Source organism: Bos indicus x Bos taurus, chromosome 7 (genome assembly GCF_003369695.1).
Source record: "Bos indicus x Bos taurus breed Angus x Brahman F1 hybrid chromosome 7, Bos_hybrid_MaternalHap_v2.0, whole genome shotgun sequence".
NCBI classification, from domain to species: Eukaryota; Metazoa; Chordata; class Mammalia; order Artiodactyla; family Bovidae; genus Bos; species Bos indicus x Bos taurus.
In genome coordinates this window covers 42,137,456-42,162,512 of record NC_040082.1, presented here as the reverse complement: position 1 = coordinate 42,162,512, position 25,057 = coordinate 42,137,456, and the positions used below count along the sequence as shown (strand labels likewise).

Sequence of the window (25,057 nt, the reverse complement as noted above, 5' to 3'; positions counted from 1 at the left end):
CCAGAAAAACATCTATTTCTGCTGTATTGACTATGCCAAAGCCTTTGACTGTGTTGATCACAATAAACTATGGAAAATTCTTAATGAGATGGAATTCCAGACCACCTGACCTGCTTCTTGAGAAACCTGTATGCAGGTCAGGAAACAACAGTTAGAACTGGACATAAAACAACAGACTGGTTCCAAATAGGAAAAGGAGTACATCAAGGCTGTATATTGTCACCCTGTTTATTTAACTTATATGCAGATAAATCATGAGAAGTGCTGGACTGGAGGAAGCACAAGCTGGAATCAAGATTGCCGGGAGAAATATCAATGACCTCAGATATGCAGACGACACCACCCTTAGGGCAGATAGTGAAGAGGAACTAAAGAGCCTCTCTTGAAAAAAGTGAAAGAGGAGAGTGAAAAAGTTGGCTTAAAGCTCAACATTCAGAAAACGAAGATCATGGCATCCGCTCCCATCACTTGATGGCAGATAGATGGGGAAACAGTGGAAACAGTGGCTGACTTTATTTTTGGAGCCTCCAAAATCACTGCAGATGGTGATTGCAGCCATGAAATTAAAAGATGCTTGCTCCGCGGAAGGAAAGTTATTACAAACCTAGATAGCATATTAAAAAGTAGAGACATTACTTGTCAACAAAGGTCCATCTAGTCAAGGCTATGGCTTTCCAGTAGTCATTTATGGATGTGAGAGTCGGAATATTGAGAAAGCTGAGCGCTGAAGAATTGATGATTTTGAACTGTGGTATTGGACAAGACTCTTGAGAGTCCCTTGGACTGCAAGGAGATCAAACCAGTCCATCCTAAAGGAGATCAGTCCTGAATATTCATTGGAAGGACTGATGCTGCAGCGGAAACTCCAGTACTTTGGCCACCTGATGCAAAGAGCTGACTCATTTGAAAAGACCTTGATGCTGGGAAAGATTGAAGGCAGGAGGGGAAGGGGACGACAGAGGATGAGATGGTTGGATGGCATCACCGACTCATTGGACATGCGTTTGTGTAAACTCCTGGCATTGGTGATGGACAGGGAGGCCTGGCATACTGTAGTCCATGGGGTTGCAAGGGGTCGGACACGACTGAGAGACTGAACTGAATTGAATTGAATGATTTTCCTATTGGTTTTTCTAGCAAAGACGCTTTGAGAAGAGTTATTCTTTGTGAGAACTCAAAAGGAGAAAGTTTAGTGCATATGACAGCACAGAGACAATTTGAAAATGGACTCTGACAGAAGAAGAGGACTAAATTTTTATCATTGTCATTGTGGATGGTTACTGAACTGGCTCTTTCCCTGTCAATAGATCTACCCCCACTCTAATATAAAAGGTCTTTTTAACAGGGTCCAAGTATTTTAAGAGATTTCTAGCTAGGAAAGAGAAAAGGAAGAGGAAGAAGTGAAACTTCTCGAGCTGCATTGCTAAAGAAGGCTTATTCTTTCAGACTCTTTGCTGTTAAATTATTACTTAAAGTTATCTTCTATAATTTAAACAAATAAGAAATAAATTCCCAGATGCCACCTTTATTACTGAATCAGAATCTCCAGGAGCAGACCCCAGGAATCTGTATTCTAATGAGTGCCCAGTTGATCTAACTCAAGAATCCCCAACCTTTGGCACCAGGGACCAGTTTCCTGGAAGACAATTTTTCTGTGGAGGAGGGGCAGGGGATGGTTTAGGCAATAATGAAAGCAATGGTTTAGGTGGCAATACAATTCATGGGGAGCAATAGGGAGCAGCAAATGAAACTTGCTGCCAATCACCTCCTGCTGGGTGGCCAGTTTCCTAACAGGACTCCTACTGGTGCCAGTGCAAGGTCCAGAGGTTGGGGATCCCAATCTAACTCATTGTCTCCTAGGCTTCAGGCATCGGCATAACCTTTGCCAAACTCACATTGTCCTTTTGCCATTATTCACTCAAGTTGTTCTAGGTTAACTAAAATCGTAGTCATCCTAAATAATATCCATTAAATCATAGTTTTAATGCATTGTTTTCTAAAAATGTAATTAAAACACATAACTATTTTAAAAATCCATCGTGAACTAGCTGAAGGCAGCACCTACTCCACTCTACTGATTCAAAGGTGTAAGTTTGGGAAGACTGGGTCAGCTGCTTCCAGGTCCATGTGATTCAAACTTTGGAGTCAAACTTTGGCCCTCTTATTCCAGGACCCACCTTCCTAGGCCTGGGCATCCTCACACAGTCCTATGGAAAGGACCACACTTCCAGGACTCTACCCTGTCTTTCCCTATGTACCCTCTCCTGTCATGCCAATCAAACTGGATTTTTACTTCTGAACTTAGGACAGTATCACCTAAAGCATGTTAATATATACTCTGCAGGTTTAACCCTTGATAGCAAAAGTGCTTTCTATTCCAAGAATGGGTTTCTCCTCAAACAGATACATTCATACAGCCCTTTGCATCAGCATCTGAAATGGTACATGATTCTCCAGCTTCATTTCTTTTCAATCTTCCTCAGTCACTCTGCCTCAGCCACACTAGAACACACCTCACTTTCTCCCTCTTAATATACAAGCTCTTCCTACCTCAGTACGTTTGCACTTGCTGGATTTCTTCCACATGTCTGCCATCTACACATTCCTTGGGTTTCAACTCAAACTCCCCACTTTCCCAGAGGCAGCTCCTAACCAATCCAGCTAAAGCTACACCAATTCTCCACATCCCCATGCCCTCCATGTATCCTCTATCACAGCAGTTTTTAACCAAGGGTGATATTTCCTCTAAGGGAGACATCGGTAATGTCTACAGACTTTTGCAGTTGTCACTACCTAGGGCTTGGTGTGGGGTAGGGGGGGAAACAAGTGCCCTGTAGCGAACAGAGGCCATGTATGCTGATAAACAATCGTATGATGCATAGTACAGTCCCCTCCTACAATGCATTATCTGGACCCAAATGCCATGTTTGAGAAGTTCAGCTCTATCAGTGTATTATGTTTTTTGCTTCTCATCATCAGCACTAGAACTGATGGTGTCGGGGTTTCTTTCCTACTGAACAGAGTTCCTAGGGAACTGGAGTTCACGGTTGTTCTCCACTTCACCTCAGCACCTAGAGGAGTGCCAGGCACCTTGACTCTCAAATCTGGTCCCATTTATCCTTGTCCTGAGAGCCCACAGCAAGTTGAGGATGACTGACCTCAAGTAAATGATGAGGATAAGAAAATATGTCACTTTAGAAAATGAAAACAAAAATGTGTTCAATTAATGAGTGTGCATACAAATGAAACTCATGATTGGGAGTTCTTCATGCTTTCATGTACTCACAAAATTATCTTCATAGCCATCAGTGAAAGATTGGTTCCTCTACTTTTAAAAATGTGCAAAATTTCTAAGTCCAAATATATGGTTTTAATTATGTTGTTGTTGCTTATTCACTAAGTTGTGTCTGACTCTTTTGTGACCCCAGGAACTGTAACCCACTAGGCTCCTGTCCATGGGATTTCTCAGGCAAGAATACTAAAGTGGGTTTGCCATTTCCTTCTCCAGAGGATCTTCCCAACTCAGGGATCGAACACACATTTCTTCCATTGGCAGATGGATTCTTTTACTACTGAGCCATCAGGATAGCCCTAGTTTTAATTATACCAGGATCCCAGTATCATAAGCAGATTGTAGAAATGTAATCTCGATGATCTCAAAAGACAAAAACGAAGGTCAATACATCCTGTATTATTGGCATATCCACAGAAAATAATTTAATATTAACTAAATACCTTGCCTTCCTTCCTTCTAACCCATTCTTCCTCTTGCGTGTGTGTGCTCAGTCAGTGAGTTGTGTTCAACTCTTTACAACTCCATGGACTGTAGCCCACCAGGCTCCTCTGTCCATGGGATTTCCCAGGCAAGAATACAGCAGGTTGCCATTTCCTACTACAGGGGATCTTAACAACCCAGGGATGAAACCTGTGTCTCTTGAGTCTCATGCATTGGCAGGCAGATTCTTCACCACTAACACCACCTGAAAAGCCCATTCTTCCCCTCAGGAATCAAAAAAATTTTCTAGACTGTGATAGCCAAATTACCCATTATCAACTTTTCTAAAACAGATACATTTTTTCATAAAAATAACAAGGGACCATATAGCAAGAGACCTCTGAATGCAATACCACAGAAATTATATACTGACCCTTGATGATAGATCTCCTATCACTACAAACTACACACACACAGACACAATCTGAATTTCTGTAGTGTTTTTTTTTTTTTACTTCTATTTTTCTCCCAAATAACATGTCACTAGAATTACTACTACACCAATGTATGTGTAGAAATATTTCTAATAGGTTTAAAAAAAAAATCAGGACAACATTGTAAATCAACTATACTTCATTTAAAAATATATTAAAAATTAGGCATAAAGAATGACCTACTCTAATGTCCATGGGGTCGTGAAGAGTCAGATACAACTGAGTGACCTCATTTTCACTTTTCACTTTCATACACTGGAGAAGGAAATGGCAACGACTCCAGTGTTCTTGCTTGGAGAATCCCAGGGATGGGGAAGCCTGGTGAGCTGCCATCTATGGGGTCACACAGAGTCGGACACGACTGAAGCGACTTAGCAGCAGCAGCAGCAGCTCTCTAATGTCATCTAACATTCGTGGTAAGACTTAGAATTAGAGTTCAGGGGCAGTCTCTAATTCTGTGTACCACCTGCTTTCTACTAGTAAACACTGTTTAGCAATCTTCTTTGACCATATAACCTTTATTCAGAGGTCCTGTTTTAATTGCCAAGAATTTAACAAAAGTGTCAAAAAACATTGCCTTCAAAAACAAGCATCCAGCCCTCGTGGACCACTTTGGTGTGAGGACCTCTGAATGCCCCCCAAATTACTCAAGCATGAGTTATTTCAGGGTTTACTCAAAGTGAAATTAATCTCCAGTCTTTTAACTGTTCATGTAGAAATGCTTCTAAATGATTAAAATTATCCTTACATTTAGTCTTTGTCTAATTCTTCTGGGAAAACCAAAATGTAATTGAGTTGTGAAAAACAAATATAACACAGGTATTGATTCAGTATGAAAAAGACCTTTTATTCTTCCAAAACAATTTTAAAAATCAAAGTGGTTTGAGGACAATTTAGCATTTTGTAGAAACTGGTAACACTATCAAACAATACTATTATATTTGCAAACTCTATTTTCTAAAACAGAAAGCCTCTTTGCTACTCCTTCCCTCTCTTTTTTCCTTGTATTTTTTTATTTCTGCCCTGCCTGGTTCTAAAAATCAGAGCCTGCCAGTTGTCAACATAAGCACCTAGAACTGTGGCACTGATGTAGCAAAAATATCATAAATTATATGGCAATTTATTTTCTTCTCCTGGTGTCTTCATGGTCTACTCGATACCATTGCTTCTGCTAACTGCTACAATACCATCCTCCTCCCAAAGAAAGCATTTAGTTCCTTGTATTTCCAGAACCCTGAGAAACCAAATTTGTCTATAATGGCAAAATTACACTCACTGCCATTTTTCTTTCTTTTTTTTTTATTTTTTTTAACTTTACAATATTGTATTGGTTTTGCCATTTATCAACATGAATCCACCACAGGTATATAGTGTTCCCCATCCTGAACCCTCATCCCTCCTCCCTCCCCTTACCATCCCTCCGGGTCGTCCCAGTGCACCAGCCTCAAGCATCCAGTACCGTGCATCGAATCTGGACTGGCGACTCGTTTCATATATATTATACATGTTTCAATGCCATTCTCACAAATCATCCCACCCTCGCCCTCTCCCACAGAGTAAAAGACTGTTCTGTACATCAGTGTCTCTTTTGCTGTCTCGTATACAGGGTTACTGTTACCATCTTTCTAAATTCCATATATATGCATTAGTATACTGTATTGGTGTTTTTCTTTCTGGCTTACTTCACTCTGTATAATTGGCTCCAGTTTCATCTACCTCATTAGAACTGATTCAAATGTATTCTTTTTAATGGCTGAGTAATACTCCATTGTGTATATGTACCACTGCTTTCTTATCCATTCATCTGCTGATGGACATCTAGGTTGCTTCCATGTCCTGGCTATTATAAACAGTGCTGTGATCAACACTGGGGTACACGTGTCTCTTTCAGTTCTGATTTCCTTAGTGTGTATACCCAGCAGTGGGATTGCTGGGTCATAAGGCAGTTCTATTTCCAGTTTTTTAGGAATCTCCACACTGTTCTCCATAGTGTCTGTACTAGTTTGCATTCCCACCAACAGTGTAAGAGGGTTCCCTTTTCTCTAGACCCTCTCCAGCATTTATTGCTTGTAGACTTTTGGTCGCAGGCATTCTGACTGCTCACTGCCATTTTTCTATTGGGTAAATAAAAACCTGTACACACCATGATTTGAAACCTTGGGGACCCTAAGCAATATCACATTTGGAGTCAGTTGATTTAATAAAAAAAAAAAAAAAAAGGACAATCATGAAGTGCTTGCATGTTAAGTCCTTAAAGTCCCAGACTAGATGTCCTGATTCTAAGCTGTATTCAGGTATTCTTTGACAGCCTTGGTAACTAAGGGAGAAGTGGTTTTTTTTTCTATCTTCCCAATGAGAATTCTTGATGGAAAACAGGATTCATGAGGTCTAAAGAGAATGTACAATTCTAAGAAGTATGTTTCATGTTTTGAAGAGACCTCTGCAATGATCAGAAAGTTTGAACCAATTTAATATAAAAAATTAGGACTCTGTGACAGAGGTTGACTTTACACAGTTGAGCTAGCATCACTCTATCCAGTGTCCCTTACTCAGAGGAATGCCATGGGAAACTGACTGAAAAATTCTTCAGCTGATTCAGAGGACTCTGACACGGTGTCTGGTCGCTGTCTGCTACAGTCAAGGCATAGCACTTTAGAATCTGGATCCAGGACTTAGTGATAGTCATCAATAATGCAGACATTGTCTTCTGCTTGGATAGGCTTCAGAGCTGCATTTTTCAAAGCTCCAATGCGAGAATCTTTCAATGGAATCACACTGTAGAAACAATAACATGAGTAAGAGAAAAGAAGATCACTTCTCAAGTATGAGCAGCATATTTGTTTATATTCCTTCAAGCTTGGGTATTTGCATTTCTCAGAGCCCCATTCAAACATCCTATGAAATGAATAGAAGCTTCCAGAATTGTGAATATGAAGTTGAAGGAAATTATTTTTAATAAGGAGATAGAAAGTCACACCTTTTGGTTTCAAAAACTCACACTGGTCTCTTTCAAGACACTCATGCAATAGAACACAAAAATTTATAATCTAAGAAGGCAAATACCACACATCAAATTGAAGTATTAAACCAGGATGCACAATCTCAAAGATGGCCAGAAAATGGTTTGGCTGGTGTTTTTCTACCTGAGGACTGTGACCCTTTAGCGATGTTATTTAGTGGTATGTATCCTGTATTTAAGATAAATATATATAAGTATACAAAATATCAGAGCATATCAGATGTAGTAAAATACAATTGCTTCACCTAAGCGTGTTCTAGATCACAGAGTCAAAAATCACACCCTGCCTTAACAGTCAAAATTAGAAAGCCATGGGATAGATGAGTTTTATACCATGAATGCTCACACATCAAGTGTACACAAAGTTCATTTGTGGGGTTTTGATATCAATGCTTTTGTAGAAGTTGTCCATAGACACTATTTTTGTTACCCAAGCATGCCAAGAAATGAAATGAAATGCAATGAATCATTACTCTGCTCTGATCTTTAAATAGATTAGTCATACATGTGTGGAAACAGGTTAGGTATCAGAGCTCAAAATGAGTCAATGTGATATAGCTGCCTCCAAAAACAACATCATGAGGAAATACACCTTTTGTTTTTGTTTTGTTTGCTTTCCTATATTATACAGCATCTTCTACAACAAATATTTTCTTTTCTAACTAGGTGATTGAAAACTGAAACTTTAAAGAAGTAAACATTGAAACAACAAAAATGAACTAAAAGATGTTATCATTCCTGCTTTTCTATCTGTGGGGGGTACTTTTGTTTGTTTTTTTTTTTTCCCCACTCTTGGAAGCTGACAGTCAAAAACTCCTAAAAGTCTGGTTATGGACTCTAAGAGACCTCCTGTGTGATGTGACCTTGGACATCACTTAACATTTCTAAACCTGTTTTCTAATTAATAAACTGAGAATACTACTACTGCCTGTCTCACAGGTTTATTGTTGTGAAGGGCATGTCTGCAATAATAAAATCCAGCATGTATGGAACACTTGCAATATGCTGGAGATTATTCAAGGCGTATTTTGTGGACTGGCTCATGTGATTAACTCAGATGTAGGAAAGACTGGGTACAAACATCCAATGAAAGAGAACTAAGAATAATGGATGGCAGTTAAAGAGGGATGGATTTGGAACAAAGAAAGACTTGGCTTAAAGCCCAAGCTGGACCAGATGAAGCAGTTTATTTTGCTGGAAGTAGGTACTAGTTTCTGACCTTTACAGATGTTTGGGGAAATGACTGCAGGGATGCATGCAAAGAAGATTTAATTTTTTATTGGGTGAAGGGGTAAATTTGCAAAAACTGTAAATTGAAATGCCTGTGAGGCCAGACAACTAATGTAAATGAACACAGCAGTCTGGGTATGGAATAATAGGGGATGGTGGGAACCGTGGGGAGCTGGAGGCATGTCCCTACCCACTGCCTTTGCGGGTCTTCAGCCTGGAGGTATCTTCCTGCAGATTTTTGCAGAGCTGCCTTCTACTTCTTTGGGGCTCACTCACATAGCCTACTGCCCTGCTCCAGTATTCCCCATGGTATTTCTCTGGAAGTTCTATGCTGCTGCTGCTGCTAAGTCACTTCAGTAGTGTCCGACTGCATGCGACCCCATAGACAGCAGCCCACTAGACTCCTCTGTCCCTGGGATTCTCCAGGCAAGAATACTGGAGTGGGTTGCCATTTCCTTCTCCAATGCATGAAAGTGAAAAGTAAGGGAAGTCACCCAGTCGTGCCCGACTCTTAGCGACCCCATGGACTGCAGCCCACCAGGGTTCTCTGTCCATGGGACTTTCCAGGCAAGAGTACCAGAGTGGGGTGCCATTGCCTTCTCCAGGAAATTCTATAAGGCCCTGCTTATTCATTTATATGTTTTCTGTCTGTTCTGCTCATCTTTTCGGAATATAATAGAGATTCAATAGACATGCAATAAACAAAGCACTGAATGAAATCAAATAACAAACCCATTCAAACGATCCCTGAAACAATATCTGCAATTTAGTTCTCTTACTCTAAGAGATAAGGTTTGAGGTGTCATTTCTTTAGCAGTTATGACACAATTCCAGAGAAATATAGAGATGCGTGGAGAAGGAAATAGCAAACCACTCCAGTATTCTTGCCTAGAGAATCCCAGGGAAGGAGGAGCCTGGTGGGCTGCCATCTATGGGGTCGCACAGAGTCGGACACGACTGAAGCAACTTAGAAGCAGCAGCAGCAGCAGCGTGGAGATACTAAAATCATCACTGGAAGGTTGAACAGCAATGGAGGTGCTCTATATACTAGATTTTTCAGGATCCAGAGTATAAAATGGAGAACTCGGAAGGAAAAGAGGAGAGGGACAGAGAAATTTTCCTTATGTTTACTAGAGTAAGAACATCAAAAGGCATTATTAACACAAACCATTTCAAACTTACCGTAGTAGCTCCACCTTGCTCCCCAGGCAAAAATATCCTAAATTGAGGGGGAAATGAAGAGAAAATTAAACATGCAAGCCAAAGAGTTCATGAGATTTTTTTTCCAAACCAGTATATTATTATGATTATTACTTTAATGTGAGCAAAAGCAGTACAGCTCTGAGTCCAAAAAAAAAATTAATTTGAAAGAAAGAATATTTTTAAAAAGAAGCAGAAAAAAAATCAATCTGGACCCTAACCTGATAACTCCAGGTAACTTCTCTTGAATCTCTAGGGGCCATGTAAGCCCCTTGGTATAGAGTATCTTGTGATTTGTAGGTTTAGTGTATTGACCTACATGCCCTAGCTTACTTTAATGCCATTATATTTCACTGAAAAAAACCCTGAATATTGCGCTTCTCCCATAGAAGACAGGTTTTACACACACATACACACACAACTGGTGGAAGGAGACCAGGAGGCATGGATGACTGTTATGTGAAACACTTTGTTCTTCTCCTAGCTCTGAAATCATGTACCCTCCTAATGTCTCTTGTGCTTCTTCTATTAAGTGGGTGTTATAAAACCATCAAAAGTTTTACTCCCAATAGGGATAAAAAATTGTTATTGAGGGAATGGGAAAAGAACAAAATGGGAGGGAACAAATGTTGTATATTATAGTTGCTTTTGACTTACAAATCTCAACTTTACACAACCAGTGCTTATTTCTTCATGTTTATGGAACAATAAATTTAAGATAAATAAAAAAGAACAAGGTAAGAACCAAAGAAGTTACATGAAACTGATATCTTATGGAATGTACAGCTACACGCAGTTGATTCAAGAATACTCCTGTGGGCTCAAGAATATTTCTGAATATTTCAGTCCTGAGGTGACTTACTTCTCCTAATCCAGAATACCACAAACATGACCAACAATGCCAAAATAGTAACTGAGATTCCAATGTAGACTCCCTTGTTGGTGCTCATCCATGTTTCTTGTGCCAGCGCTGCAATCTACAGAAACATCAGCAGATCAAACACAAAACAGAAAAATAAAGCAATCTTGTTAGCATTATAGGCAGAAAACATTTCAGAAAATAATATACCCAGACTAATCCTTATTTATTGGCCCCTGGCTAGTTCTGGATCATGAGGGGTAAGACCAAATGATGTAAAGTTATAGCTTTATGATGAAATTCTAAGACAACTCAAAATTCAAAATGTATTTCGGGGTGGTGGAAATGTTTACATCTTACTTGCGGTGGTATTTAGAGAAGGGTACAGATATGTTAAAGCTCAAACTGTATGCTTCAAAAGAGTGTACTTTATTATTATAATTTATATATATTTTTAAAATAATAAGCTCTTTTCATAAATAATCCTCTTATGATACTAATCAAAAACAATTTTGTTCCTATATAAGTTGCCATGGAGGTGCTATTTGAATGTGTTCAGTTACTGAAACTGGCCATTAATTAAAACACTTTTTTGAACTAGAATTCAAGATTCTATATCTTTATAAATGGGCATGTAAGTAGCTGCTCAGATTCATGGCTCTGCTTAACAATTAAAATGCTGTGCAATTGGGAAAAAAAATTCCTAGTGTGACAGATCATCACTTCCTAAAGTAAACCCAAAATATACCAGGCCATCATGCTTGCCTCCTTTACATAGCTTAATTCTAATTCTAAAGATGTCCTACCAGGTAGGTATTTTAACAGAAATGAAGTGAAAATCAGAGAAAAAGATTAAGTCTCAAGTCTCCTCCTGCATAAGAGTTTAATCTCTGGAGTCAGAATCCCAGATTAACTTTTATTTAGTTGCTCTGTGACCCTAGCAAGTTATTTAGCCTCTCCAAACCTCTTTTTCTGTCAAATGAAGATTAAATAGGGTTCTTGGGAAAGGTACTTCAGGTACCTCCTGATAAACACTCTGAGGAATACAGAGGAGGGTGACCTAGCCTCTGACCTGTCCTTGCCTAAATGGAAAACAGTCAGTGCCTTGGGAGGGAAAAGCTGTGTTATCACCTTACTTGTAGTGGGGAAAGCAGTTAGAAGGAACACAGGGTTACAGGAAGCAGTCTTTGCCTGCTTTATAAAAAATATTATGTTACATAAAAACTGAAAGTTCATTTTAGAGTGTGCAGCTCAGGATAAAGAAAGGAAAACAAAAATCAACCATAATTTCAGCATCCAGAAATAGTTACTATTACCATTTTTCTGTACATACTCTTAGAATTTTATCTTTCTAGTAGTTTTCTTAACAGACACAGTTACCGTATCCAATGTATACTACAGTATATACATCATTTTATCTTGTATCTATAACCTATATATAATAAATTTTTTTTTTTTCATTTTTGGCAATGCTACTTGGCATGTGGGATCTTAGTTCCCTAATCAGCCATCGAACCTGTACTTACTTCATTGGAGGCATGAAGTCTTAATCATTGGACTGTCAGGGAAGTCCCAATGCTATCTGAAAAGCTAGTTTTTTCATTTAACAATTGACACTGTCTTCTCATGGCAGTAAGTACACTGCAGTGACAGCATTTTTAGTGGCAATAAATGGGCATGCTTAGTTGATAAATTATTAATCTCTTATTATTGAACATTGAGGTTGTTTATAACATTTTCATGATTATAAACAGCAGCAATGTATATCTTGTTTTATACATCTTTATGTATATGTTCATTCTCCTCTTAAGATACAGCTCAAGAAGTTGACCTACTGGGTGGATATATATGCTGCTTGGTTTCAAGATACTTGGGAGACACTTCATCTCTTCACGGTCAAGACACAAAAATCCCACGATTGTGTTACCACCTCTTGTGAACTTGCTTCTGTATTGCTTACATTATATAGAAGAGATTAATTGCTACTGAATATACCTGTCCTGCAGGTAACTGAGGTCAAAAACAATCTTCTCAGAGTGTTTGTTTCTTTTTTTAAAACTAGCATAAGTCTGACTGACATGACATTTACATGGTGGCAGTTCTGCTATTTAACAAGCACAACAAATTCAGCCCATGTTCATCAGATCAATCAGTACCCATATCATTAGAGTGATTAAAATCTTTCATATCATTCCTACGTGGTAGTGTTCTCATTGTCACTAAGTTATGCAACATAAGGCTGTTTGACGTCACATTAACCCCACTTTGCTTGAACTTGAATATCTCTTACAATGTCCATGCTGCAATTTCTCACCACTTGCAATCAAGATTACTCTCATACCTGAGTCTGTTCATGTTTTTTGCTTCTAAAAGTTATTTGCACATAGTGAAAGGAAAGTTGTTTCACCCAAGGGAGCCAAAAGTAAAAATCTCACTGATAAATTCTTCTAACTTACACACAAAGATAAGGCTTTGATGAACATCATAAGACTATAGTCCCTTGGATTTTTCCAAAGCTACTTGTGGGAAATTACACAAATTACACAAATCATAGAATCACAAAGTTGTTGAAGACCTTAGGACCTTAATATGTCATCATATGGGGAGGATTATATATAGAAAGACTCAGCAGTGGCCTCAAAATTTCTCTATAGGAGGAAAATTAGATTGGAAAAGGATATCAGGGGGCCTATGTTTAAGGAACCATACTTTCATTGACATAATATTTTTGATGGGGATGGCCCCCATTCCACTACATCAATTCAAGGCATGTTATTTCTCTAACAATGATCTAAGTCTTTCTTGTTATATAATGTTAAGTTACTATGCCTGAATTAATTCACTCTTTTTTTCTTATCTTATGGTCAGGAGAAATTCTGTCTTGGCTGTATATGTGTTCCTAGAGAAAAATATCACTTTTCAGGTGTTTCTAACAAAGTAGTGCATCTATATAGACTTGTAAAATTAATTAAACTATCCCTATTTAAGAGTCAAATTGTTTCTTCCTTTATTTTTTTAAATTATAAAGAATCAATCTGTGGTCTAGTCTGACAATAATAATCTCTAAATGTAACTTGATTCCAGAAGAGACATATAAGTGAATCAGGCTAATAAAATAGGAAGGAATATGCTTACAGTTTGATTGTTATGCCAATGGGGATCTGTAAACTGGGTCACAGTGCCATTTGCATCTGCTCAACAAGAAAGAAAATTAATAAGAATTACAAAAAGATATTGAACTTTCCTGAAAGCACCAAATATATTCACACTGCCTTCTGGTAATGAAGGGAACATTGAATAATCATATGGCCTAATGCTGTAGGCATCCCAGGAATAAGACCAAGTTAGTAAAATTTATTAATTTAAGTAGTAATGTCGTGTTTCTTAACCATTTTGTCATGGACCCTTTGAAAATGAACCTTTTTTTCTCCCTATGGAGGGGGAAAAAAATTCATGCTCACAGAAAATTTACTGACAATTTTAGACAAGTCAGAGTGACCCATTCTCAGAACTAGGTTAAAAATTACCACTTACAGATAAATAATCAGTATTTTTATGGCAGCTCAGAAACTTGCAATGAGTGCTCAGAAGTCATTACACATCCAAAGAGCAGAACCACTCCGTTCAAAATGAACATTACATTGGTTTTACATTCAAAATGTGAGTGAAATGCACTAAGATACCTCAAACAGGTGGCATCCAACTCCTACATTATATGCCAGTGTGCCCAGACACTGATCCAAATGTGCTTTAGAAAATATGTTACATCACTCCCAAGGCCAGTATACCTTATACTACCTAAACTCCCAATATAAAAGGATACTATGCCTTAAAGTTTTCGATGTCCAAATTTTAATAATGTTTTGAAACATCTCTTTTGTCCCACAGAACATATACTGTTGGCCCTTCTAAGCAACTATAGGTCAAATGCAGGATTCTCTCTTTACTGAGTATCTATTATATACAAGCACTTTACATCCTTATACCAATTTTCTTAATCCGAAATTTTAGATGAGGTGCTGAAATGGTTGAAGTTTCCAACTCTACTAAAGGACAACAGCCTCAGCTCATAACCACCGCACACACTATGTTCCCATCCAATGTAAATTCTGCAGGTCTCAGAGATTCCTGTACTACTGACAGAGCTATAAAACCATCATTTTCTAATGGTAGTGAAAATAACCATATCCCCCTAAATTTTCACAGTTTACATTACTGTATCTACAATTTAAACATTCCGACACTACTTCTTCAAGAGACAAAGACAGTGTCTACAGTCTAGTCTCTGTATAATTTATGTTATAACCTTAAATCCTTAAGCTATAGAATGAGTGATGTTACAAAAAAATAGCATGGACTTGAGTTAGATGAAACTTGACTTCAGTGCTGACATGTCACTTACCAATGTGACCTCGATCAATGTCCTTTACATACACATTACATACATATGCATGTAAATGTATGTATTTATATTTCTAGCTGGGGTAACCTTGAACTACAAGCTCTTGATAGCACCCGTCTCATAAAGTTATCACATTAGATGATGCATGTAAGGTGCTTAACACCATATTAAACAAATATCAGGTATCACAATTATGTTGCTATATAACAATAGGAGCAAAGGGGAAGGGACACCATGCAATGGATTTTCCAAATAGCACGTCCTTCATTCCTTACAAACATGTAGTGAGGAATGAAACAACTTGCCCATGGGCGTGCAGCTTGAAACTGCCGTTGGCGGAGAGTTGAACTGAAAGCTGTTTGTCTCCAAAGTAGAACTAAATGTCCTCCTCAGTCTGGCAATGGCAAGAAATAAACCTGCCCAAAAGAATTAAATGAGATAATGCACAACAACTTGCTGGCACGTGCATCTGAAAAGGTAGGTGCAGGCCCTGTGAAAATCAAAATTCCTTCTAGACTAACATTCTTGGCTTTGTGAGGCTTTAACCCACGGAAGTGTGACTCAGGCACTGTGAGGACTTGGCTGAAGGGCCTCAGAGATGCTGCCAAGACGGCAGCAGTCACAGAAGTCGTAGGGACACAGCTGCTGCAATGTCTGTTCCATGCTGCCAAGTCTACTTGACCAGGTTTTAGTGACATATTTTAGAGAACAATTTTCCATTTTCTACTTTGATCTTCCTTTTAGCCTAAAAGTGTGGGGTGCAGTTGCCCCAACTGCTCTTACCTGTATTTTTATCTGCTTTCTCCTTGTTTCTGTGCCAAGAAACACTTCACACCAAGGATTCCACTTTCAAAACCAAATGTCACTATTAGCTAATTTCAAGTAAATTGGTCCCTCTCTGAGTCCCGCCGCATGTCCATTTTCAATTAAGAGCTTCCTTGAATGATTGGCAAAGTAGGCCACTCTGGGTGTTTGCTACAGATTAGCAACTCCTGAGCATGACGAATCATAGGCACAAGTCTTACAAAATCTGACCTTGTTTGGATGCTTCACAGGCACATGGACAAATAAGCCAGTTCTGCACTACAAAGGGGTTCACATGTGGCACTCTCCAAATATACCACCATGGGTAACAGAGTTAGCTCAGAGAGATGACAATTCAATATCATCTTTCTCCATTATAGGAAAAACAAACTAATCTTACATCTCAAAAGAATATAGACTTTCCCAAACAAGGGAAAACTTGGAGTCTTTGGGAGTGGAATAGCACAATCCTTGTGGGACCTGCCTCTTTGGCTCTGGTGTCCATGTCCTCAACCCAACTCAAAGTGTCCATGTGAAATGAAAGCTCGACAAGGCAGCAGGGAAGCCTCCTGAATCTGTGTAGTGTCTGGGGCTTAGAGGAAGCATAAACAGGTGACCAGTTCAGTCTGGACCAGTTTGGATTTAATTGTTTTAAGGCTCTGTCCAGGAAAGTATGCCTAGAAATAAGTTTAAAGACAAGGCTGATTCATTTTATTTAGAAGAATGTGGATATATATGTGGATGATGCCAAGTCATACAAGCTGCCTGTGTCACTCAAATGTACGTATTTCTGGACATTCTAAGTAACAGTCATAGTTCCAACTCCATCACTTACCTTGTAACTGTGTCCCCAGATCTTTATCTCAAATAACGCTTGTAAGAATAAGTAATATTTCCTCCATTTTCCAAAGGATAAAAACAGATTCAAAGAGGGTAATAAGACATTTGTTCAAGTTGCATAGCTAACTGGAATAGCCATTGTTGGGATTCAAGTCACGCTTGTTTTATTTCAGAATATGTGCTCTGAACAATGTGCTAATATTTATCAAAATTTGAATGCTCCCAGGTGTTCAGGAAAGAAACTGAAGTTACCTGCTGGACAAGAGTGCCATGGTGAGCTGGTTATGTTTCTTTCATACAGGGTAGTAGGCTGGCTTTCTGCTGTCTGAGTTGGAGAAGACAAAGAAGCTATAGGAATGACAAGAATGGAAAAGTAGTGTTCAATTAGTGGAGGAAAATTTACACCCCCAGCAGAAAGAACAAACAAAACTAAATCAGAAATTACCCTTTGACTCTTTCTTAGAAATATATTAATAGATGTCCTTATGGTAGTTACCTGCTATGTAAGCATTTCATTATCATGAATAAATCTGATCTAGATAATGATCTGAGAGCTAAACAATAGAATTATTTCACTTTTTATACTTCTTTTGTTGTTCAGCTGCTAAGTCGTGTCCGACTCTTTGCAACCCCATGACTGCAGCATGCCATGCTTCCCTGTCCTTCTCTGTCTCCTGGAGTTTGCTCAAGCTCATGTCCATTGAGTCAGCAATACTGTCTACTCATCTCATTCACTGCCACCCTCTTCTCCTTTTGCCTTCCATCTTTCCCAGCCGCAGGGTCTTTTCCAATGAGTCAGCTGTTTGCATAAGGTGGCCAAAGCATTGGAGCTTCAACTTTAGCATCAGTCCTGGGGTTGTCATTAGAATTAAGAGGCTTAGTATTATAAAGTCGTTAGCATGTTTCCTGACACAGGATACAGAGTAAGCATTAACTTCACCGAAATCGTATCCTCAAGTGTTGGATTACACTTCAAAATGGATTAAATGATCTCTATTCAGAGCTCCTTGTAAGATAGAATCTCATTCACTTGGCCCTGTTCTGGCACTCTTATTTTTTCCTCATAATTCTATGTTAAACAGGGCTGAATGGACCATCCTTCTTATATGTCCATGACCAGTGGTCTGGCTTTTTTTTTTTTTTTTTTTTCCTTGCTATTAACGATTCCTTTGATAATCTAGTAAAAACCATAGGTCCCTCTCACTCTGAAAATGCTTACAGATACACAAGATGAATATAAGAGGGTGCAATTGTTCACAGATTCTGTGAAGCCAGGTTTGGAAACCTATTAAGAATCCCTACCCTAGATTGTCCATATGCCTTAACACAGTGCCCTGGATGGTGCATATCCTGACTTTGAAAACTTCTGCACTTACAAGTACTTTTGCTTACCTGGCTGGAGGTCCTTTGTAGGTGCTGGCATTGGAAGAGCAGAAGTAGAGGACCTCGCTGTCACTGGAGCAGTGGTGACTGTCATGGTTGGAGTAGTGGTGTTGATTGTTGTTGGCACAGCAGTGGTGGTGGTTGTTGGAGCAGTGGTGACCATTGTGGTTGAAATAGTGGTGGTGGTGGTTGTTGGAGTTGTGGTGATGGTTGTTTTGGGGGTAGTAGTGGTGATTGTTGTAATAGTGGTAGTCGTTGTTGGAGTAGTAGTAATGGTTGTCTTTCTAGTAGTGGTGGTTGTTCTTGGAATAGTGGTGGTGGTGGTAGTGGTTCTTGGAGTAGTGGTGGTAGTAGTCCTTCTTGTAGTGGTGGCTGTTCTTGGAGTAGTGGTGGTAGTTCTCTTTCTTCTATTGGTTCTTCTTGGAGTAGTGGTAGTAGTTGTCCTTCTTGTAGTGGCTGTTCTTGGAGTAGTGGTGGTAGTTGTCCTTCTTGTAGTGGTGGTTGTTCTTGGAGTAGTGGTGGTGGTTGTTGGAGTAGTGGTGGTCGTTGTCGTTGTAGGTGGAGCTAGAAATCAACATGAAAGCAGGGATTCATCAAGCAGCAGGAAACAAGAGACTCGTGCTGGGCCTGTGCACCAACACAACCACGGAGACTGTCCCCAGGCAGAACTCCGCACTTATCTCCCATGAACTCCAAGTTCTTGTCATGGGTCAACTAGAATCTGTGACTGAGGAGGGAGTGAAGACATGGTCACAACAAGGCAACAGCGGCATTTAAAGGATGGTATTGTGGGAGGTGTTGCTATTCAAAAATGACACATGGGATTTGTGTTGAAGCAGTTTGTAAAGACTAGTCATACATATCAGATTTACATATCTTCATAAGCATCTGTGAGGGAGGGGAAAGTGTCTAGAGCCTGAAGCTGTCTTTGTCCTCTCAGCAGTACATGACTAGAGCCCAAATAGTAGTTCCCAAGAACCAGACTATTGACCAAATAAATAGCATTCACTTCTGTCAGTTCGGGTACCCTCCTAACATATCTGCATCCTAAATGTGGATTAATTCACATCATTAACATATGCTGGATAACAGAGATGCCATATGCCACCAGGGAAGCCCTCAAAACAGTCATAGATAGTATATACATGAATGGATGAGGCTGTGTTCTAATAAACCTTTATTCATTAAAAAAAAAAAAAAAAAAACTGTTGGTGAGCTTATCTTATAATCTGATCTGGTCCTATGGCTACAGTTTGCCTACCTGGGTCTAACAGTGTAGTTAAAGATTTTGAAGAACAGTGCAGTCTCAATCCCCTCCCTTCAGTTTGATGTGAAACTTAAGAAAAAGAGGAAGCAAGAAAAACAACTGATCAAAGGAGTATAACAAGGAGGAGATTTAATCAGCTTGTTCCACTAATGTGTCTTGCTCAGGAGTAAATATTTCCAAAGGAAGAAGCTAGGACACAAAGGCTAGGAAAAGCTGCTGGGGAAGAGCCCTAAGAGAGGTTGAAAGTAAGCTCATTCTGTGAAAAGTGCAAGAAAACTCAAAGTATTGGGTTGGAGGCAGAGAGTCACTTTGGCTCAGTTATGAACCCGTTTCCCACTGGACAGAGCAGTGACTTTGCAAATACTCATCTATTAAAGAATTTATAAGCACTCTACATGTCCCCTATTAATTTCTTTCTTCCTCCAGACCAATCATATAATTTCACAACTCCAAAAATAATCTCTTCTCCACACACAGCCTCCTGCCACATGTATATAGCACCAGCATCTTTTGGCTTTCTTAAATTGTCTCCTAGATGTTTTCCCAGAGTCAGCTGTTTTCTGCATCAGAATTGACCTGATTTTACTTGCCTTCATCAAATAAGCTAAGTATCTTTGATGAAGTTAGGAAAAGTTATGAAATTTAAATATCAAGTTAATTTAAACTAAAAGAGACCTAACTTATAAAGGCTCTGAATATTGGGCTCTGTTTTCATTAGAAACTTTAGTGGGAAATTACTTACTATGAAAGAGCACCAGAAACCAGGAAATCCTTTAGAACCTGCTCCTTTCACCAAGTGGTAAGAAAAATTAAAATATCTACATCAAGATAGAAAAACATAAACTTCCCAGACTTTTGGATTTCACAAAATTCTTAAAAGCCACAAGTGAACAGTTATTGAGATGAAAATGTTCTCATATTGCAATAAGGTGATTTTAATTATTTTTTCTCTTTTTTTGTTATAATTGTTCTATTTTATTATTAGTTATTCTTAATCTCTTACTGTGCCTAATTTCTAAGTTAAAATTTATTGTTGGTATATAAGTAACGAGTCATACATGACTGAGCGACTGAACTGACAAGCATAGGAAAAAACATGCACAGGGTTTGGTACTCTGTGCAGTTTCAGCTATCCACTGGAGGAGACACTCTTGGAATCAACCCCCATGGAAATAAAAGCAAAAATAAACAAATGGGACCTAATTAAAATTAAAAGCTTCTGCACTACAAAGGAAACTATAAGCAAGGTGAAAAGACAGCCTTCAGAATGGGAGAAATAATAGCAAACGAAACAACTGACAAAGAATGAATCTCAAAAATATGCAAGCAACTTCTGCAGCTCAATTCCAGGAAAATAAATGACCCAACCAAAAAATGGGCCAAAGAACTAAACAGACATTTCTCCAAAGAAGACATACAGATGGCTAACAAACACATGAAAAGATGCTCAACATCACTCATTATCAGAGAAATGCAAATCAAAACTACAATGAGGTACCATTTCACACCAGTCAGAATGGCTGCTATCCACAAGTCTACAAGCAATAAATGCTGGAGAGGGTGTGGAGAAAAGGGAACCCTCTTACACTGTTGGTGGGAATGCAAACTAGTACAGTCACTATGGAGGACAGTGTGGAGATTCCTTTAAAAACTGGAAACAGACCTGCCATATGACCCAGCAATCCCACTGCTGGGCATATACACTGAGGAAACCAGAATTGAAAGAGACACATGTATGCCAATATTCATTGCAGCTCTGTTTATAATAGCCAGGACATGGAAGCAACCCAGATGTCCACCAGCAGTCAAATGGATAAGAAAGCAATTTTAACTTTTAAACAAGCAATTTAGTGATCTGATGTGAGTGAAAGTGAAACTCACTCACTTGTGTGCAACTCTTTGAGACGCCACGGACTACAGAGTTCATGGAATTCTCCAGGCCATAATACTGGACTGGGTAGCCATTCCCTTCTCTAGGGGATCTTCCCAACTCAGGGATTGAACCCAGGTCTCCCACATTGCAGGCTGATTCTTTACCAGCTGAGCCATGATATGGTGTGAATTGTGCTTCAAAAAATCCAAGGGTAGAGGGAGGGGATGAAACTATATAGACTCTTTCAATGTATATGCTACAAAACTGAGTTGACAGTTGTCTAAACCAAATGATACATCTATTTGACAGGACCTTATATTACCTGTTTTATATGTGTGAAACTCTCTATGAGTCTTAAAATGTTAGGAAAGAACATTTGAAAATCCTCCAAAGAAATGACCTCAGAGAAAAGGTCAGATTATCAAGAAGCAGAAATTCAGCTCCAAAAAAATACTCACTATATCTCAGTGTGGAACAGTGAATGCTTTTTCATGAACCAACTAGTATTCCTGAAGCACTGCTTCAGGAGACAGTTTGCTGACTGGAAAGATGCTCTAGCCTACTGTCTTGAATCAAGGTTAGTCTTAACACTTCACTCTACACAAATACAAGATATTCAGTTGAAGAGTTATTAGAAAACAAGATCATGGGAAACTTTTCTTTCCCGACTAAAGGAAAAGAAAGTTAATATCAAACAGAAAACTCTATCTCTCGGAACCCACAGGAAGTGATCAAAGAAGTAGGAAGATAAGCTCACCTGAATTGATCCTCAACTCTAGGGTGGTTTTTATGTCATTGAACCACCCTCTCACCTCAATTCGGCAACAATACAAGCCACTGTCAGACGCGGCAGCGTTGTTTATGGTCAAAGACACATCCCTTCCACGAATATTGCCATTTAGCTGGTAACGTCCATCCCTCCGATAGGTGACTCTGTATCCATCGGTCCAGATGATGTTAGTTCCGCAATTCAGCCAAGGACATGACCCTCGGCCCCAACACATGCTTGTGACTTCTCCATTATAGTAGCAGGGTAGAGTGACACTCTGACCAACCACTCCAGTCACTCGATGGTAAGAGGTTACACCATCTGTAAATAAAGAGAAACAAGAGCATGAGGTCTCAAAATATTAACTTTAATTTTATTTTCATTTTGTTCTTTATATAGTTTATGCTGTTTGAAATTATCTAACTATATCTTGAGTTTGTAAATTTAATATATGCTTTTCTGGTAAACATATTCTTTAGCAGTATTATTATTAACCAGATATATTTGAGGATGAAACATCATACAAATGTCTTTCTGTATTCAGGATTACTTCCTAACAGGACAGGTTTATGAGAGAAAGTATCAGGACAAAGGGCAGAAATATGTTCAGTCTTTTGGTGAATATGATTCAAATTCCTCTCCAAAAGGTTTGAAACAAAGGATACTCCAGTAACGCATCAGTGTGTATGCATTTTATCCTGTGTTTGACAGGTATCTGCTTATTAAATGTTAATACATACAGGTGGCTTTTCCTCTCCCCTAGATTCAGTCACTGTCTCAGTTGAAATCTGATTTTAAAACTGTTGCATTTAAAATTTTGATTTTCAATTTTATTAACATTTTTTAAATGGCTATGCAAAAAACTTCACCTCACAAATCTTCTCTAAGTTAAAGAAAAAACAGCTAATACCCTACTTACAGCATCATTGGCAAGAAGGCAGAGGCTAATAAACTCTTTAGAAATCAGTTTTTGGAAAAAAGGGTTTATAATACTCTCAGAAGGAACTGAGACTTATAATGGGCTTTGTTGTTTTTGTTTAGTTGCTTAGTTGTATTGGACTCTTTGCCACCCCATGGACTGTAGCCCGCCAGACTCCTCTGTTCATGGAATTTCACAGGCAGGAATACTGGAATGGGTTGCCATTTCCTTCTCCAGGGAATCGTCCCGACTCTGGGATCAAACCCATGTCTCCTGCATTGGTAGGTGGATTCTTTACCACTGAGCCACCTGGGAAGCCCATCCTGGAATTTAGGATCGATTAAAAAAATTCAAGCAGGGATCCCTTCTTGTGAGTTGATGACTGTCCTGCAATGGAGCACTGTCCAGATGGCCAGGTGAAACCAAAAAATTGGACAATATTCAATCAAATGTTAAACTTTACCTCTTAAAAACAAACAGGCAGGAAAACTGTCTCCTGCAGCAGTGGTTTAAAAAACTGTATTGCCAAATGAAGTCTGAAGGTCCTTAAAAAAATCTGAGATTCAACAACCAGTCATAATTAGAACTGGGCTGTAAATCTGGGAAATGCTATGGGAATAAAACACTCATTGTTATATAAAATAAGTCTAGTTTTTATTACCAAAATTCTGATTATCTTCAATTTTGCTTAATATCATTTTTGAATTATAAAGGTAATTCATGCTGATTATAGAAATTTGTTACAGAATATAATTTAAAAATATACTTTTCCTCATATTCCTACCTCTAGAGATTTTTTTAATTTAGGATTATGTCTGTTCCTAAAAATTTCCCCTATCTCATATAATGTTAAAATATGAGATAAATTATTTTGTTTATTAAAAATTAAATGTTTTGATTATTGATTAAAAAAAATTCTGGCCACTTGGCACCACATGTGGGATCTTAGTTCCCCAACCAGAGATAGAACTCATGCTTCCTGCAGTGGAAACACAAAGTTTTAACCACTGGAAAACCAGGGAAGTTAAAATACTTTCTTTTTAAAAGAAACAGTTACACATGGTTAAAAAAAAATCAAAAAGTACAAAATAGTACAATAAAGGACTGGTCTCCTTCCCACCCATCACCATTGCTTCTTCCCACCCTCATCCAGGGTTACTCTTTCTTACATACACTTGAGTAGTTCATGTATACACAACCATCTACCTACTATTTTTTTTTTAATTTAAACACCAAAGGCAGCATAAGCTGTACTGTACTGCAGCATGCCTTATTCACCTACCCATAGATTTTTTCATTCTTAGAACTTAAGCTTGATCCCATTACCTTCAACAAAGCCCCCCTCCACCATGCCCACACACCCCCTACACACCCGCTACGTCCTTGGGGTTCCAAAGCACAATCCACCTATTCACTTACCTAGCAGGAATAGGAGGCCCAGGATGGCTACCCAAGGATGCATGATGCTATTGACCTGAAGGAAAGAGAAAGCAGACTGCTTGATGTGGCCCTCAATCAGATGGTATCAGAACAAGTCTTAATCTCAGATTGCAACTTCTCCCTTTCACCCTTACAGGGTGAATCACATAAGCCTGCCTGCAGGAAGCAGGAAGTGAAGTGAAGTCACTCAGTCGTGTCGGACCCTTTGCGACCCCATGGACAATAGCCTACCAGACTCCGCCGTCCATGCGATTTTCCAGGCAAGAATATTGGAGTGGGCTGCCATTTCCTTCTCCAGGAGATTTTCCCAACCCAGGGATCGAACCTGGTCTCCTGCATTGCAGGCAGACTCTTTCCCAGGAAGCAGGAGCACATTTGCAAATGCTTCAGCTGTCTGTCTGCTCCAGGTGACTGAGAGCTCTGCCCCTTCCAACAGACAGGCAAAGCTGTCCTCTGAAACAGTGCCTACTTACCCAGCTCCTTTCCTACACCTAGAGTCCAAACTGACTCTAGGTGCTGACAGAGGACATGAGGGAGCAAACACGAAGGAAATGAGAGGAAGGCTTAGCAGGGAAAGCCAGAGCAAAGGCTAGACTTCCCATGGCAAAAGTACACTTATCCTTAGCCTTGAAGAGGAGTCACCTGGCTTTCTGGTGAGAGGAGGGTACTTCTTCCTTTGTGGTCAGAATGGCTAGTCCCCAGCCTTAGTCAAATTATCAAATGTCCCCTGAGCTAAGAACTGAGAGTTGTGAGTTTCACTTATGGCTCAGGAGACTGCCTCTCAGATAGCTCTGAGGAACCACGCCCAAGAGGGGTGGAGAGATAAGCTTATATGTGATTTTG

The 25,057-nt window shown here is 39.1% G+C and overlaps 1 protein-coding gene across 3 annotated transcripts; it reads right to left on the bottom strand.

The window, feature by feature from the left end:
- Positions 1 to 6,658: 6,658 nt before the first annotated feature.
- On the bottom strand, positions 6,659 to 25,016 carry LOC113895106 (hepatitis A virus cellular receptor 1-like). 3 transcript variants are annotated; one of them, XM_027545842.1, is made up of 9 exons: positions 24,857 to 25,011; positions 24,194 to 24,248; positions 21,844 to 22,176; positions 17,956 to 18,510; positions 16,816 to 16,911; positions 13,653 to 13,708; positions 10,521 to 10,635; positions 9,641 to 9,677; positions 6,659 to 6,984 (listed from the first exon to the last, which is right to left on the bottom strand). In XM_027545842.1, the coding sequence occupies exons 2-9, from the start codon at positions 24,234 to 24,236 to the stop codon at positions 6,882 to 6,884; spliced, it is 1,338 nt and encodes a 445-aa protein (XP_027401643.1). In that variant the 5' UTR covers positions 24,237 to 24,248; positions 24,857 to 25,011; the 3' UTR covers positions 6,659 to 6,881. The 3 variants fall into 3 exon arrangements, with proteins under 3 accessions (XP_027401643.1, XP_027401644.1, XP_027401645.1); XM_027545843.1 differs by lacking the exon at positions 24,857 to 25,011 and adding an exon at positions 24,688 to 24,832; XM_027545844.1 differs by lacking the exons at positions 6,659 to 6,984; positions 9,641 to 9,677; positions 10,521 to 10,635; positions 13,653 to 13,708 and adding an exon at positions 13,759 to 15,335 and having other exon boundaries at positions 24,857 to 25,016.
- Positions 25,017 to 25,057: the final 41 nt, after the last annotated feature.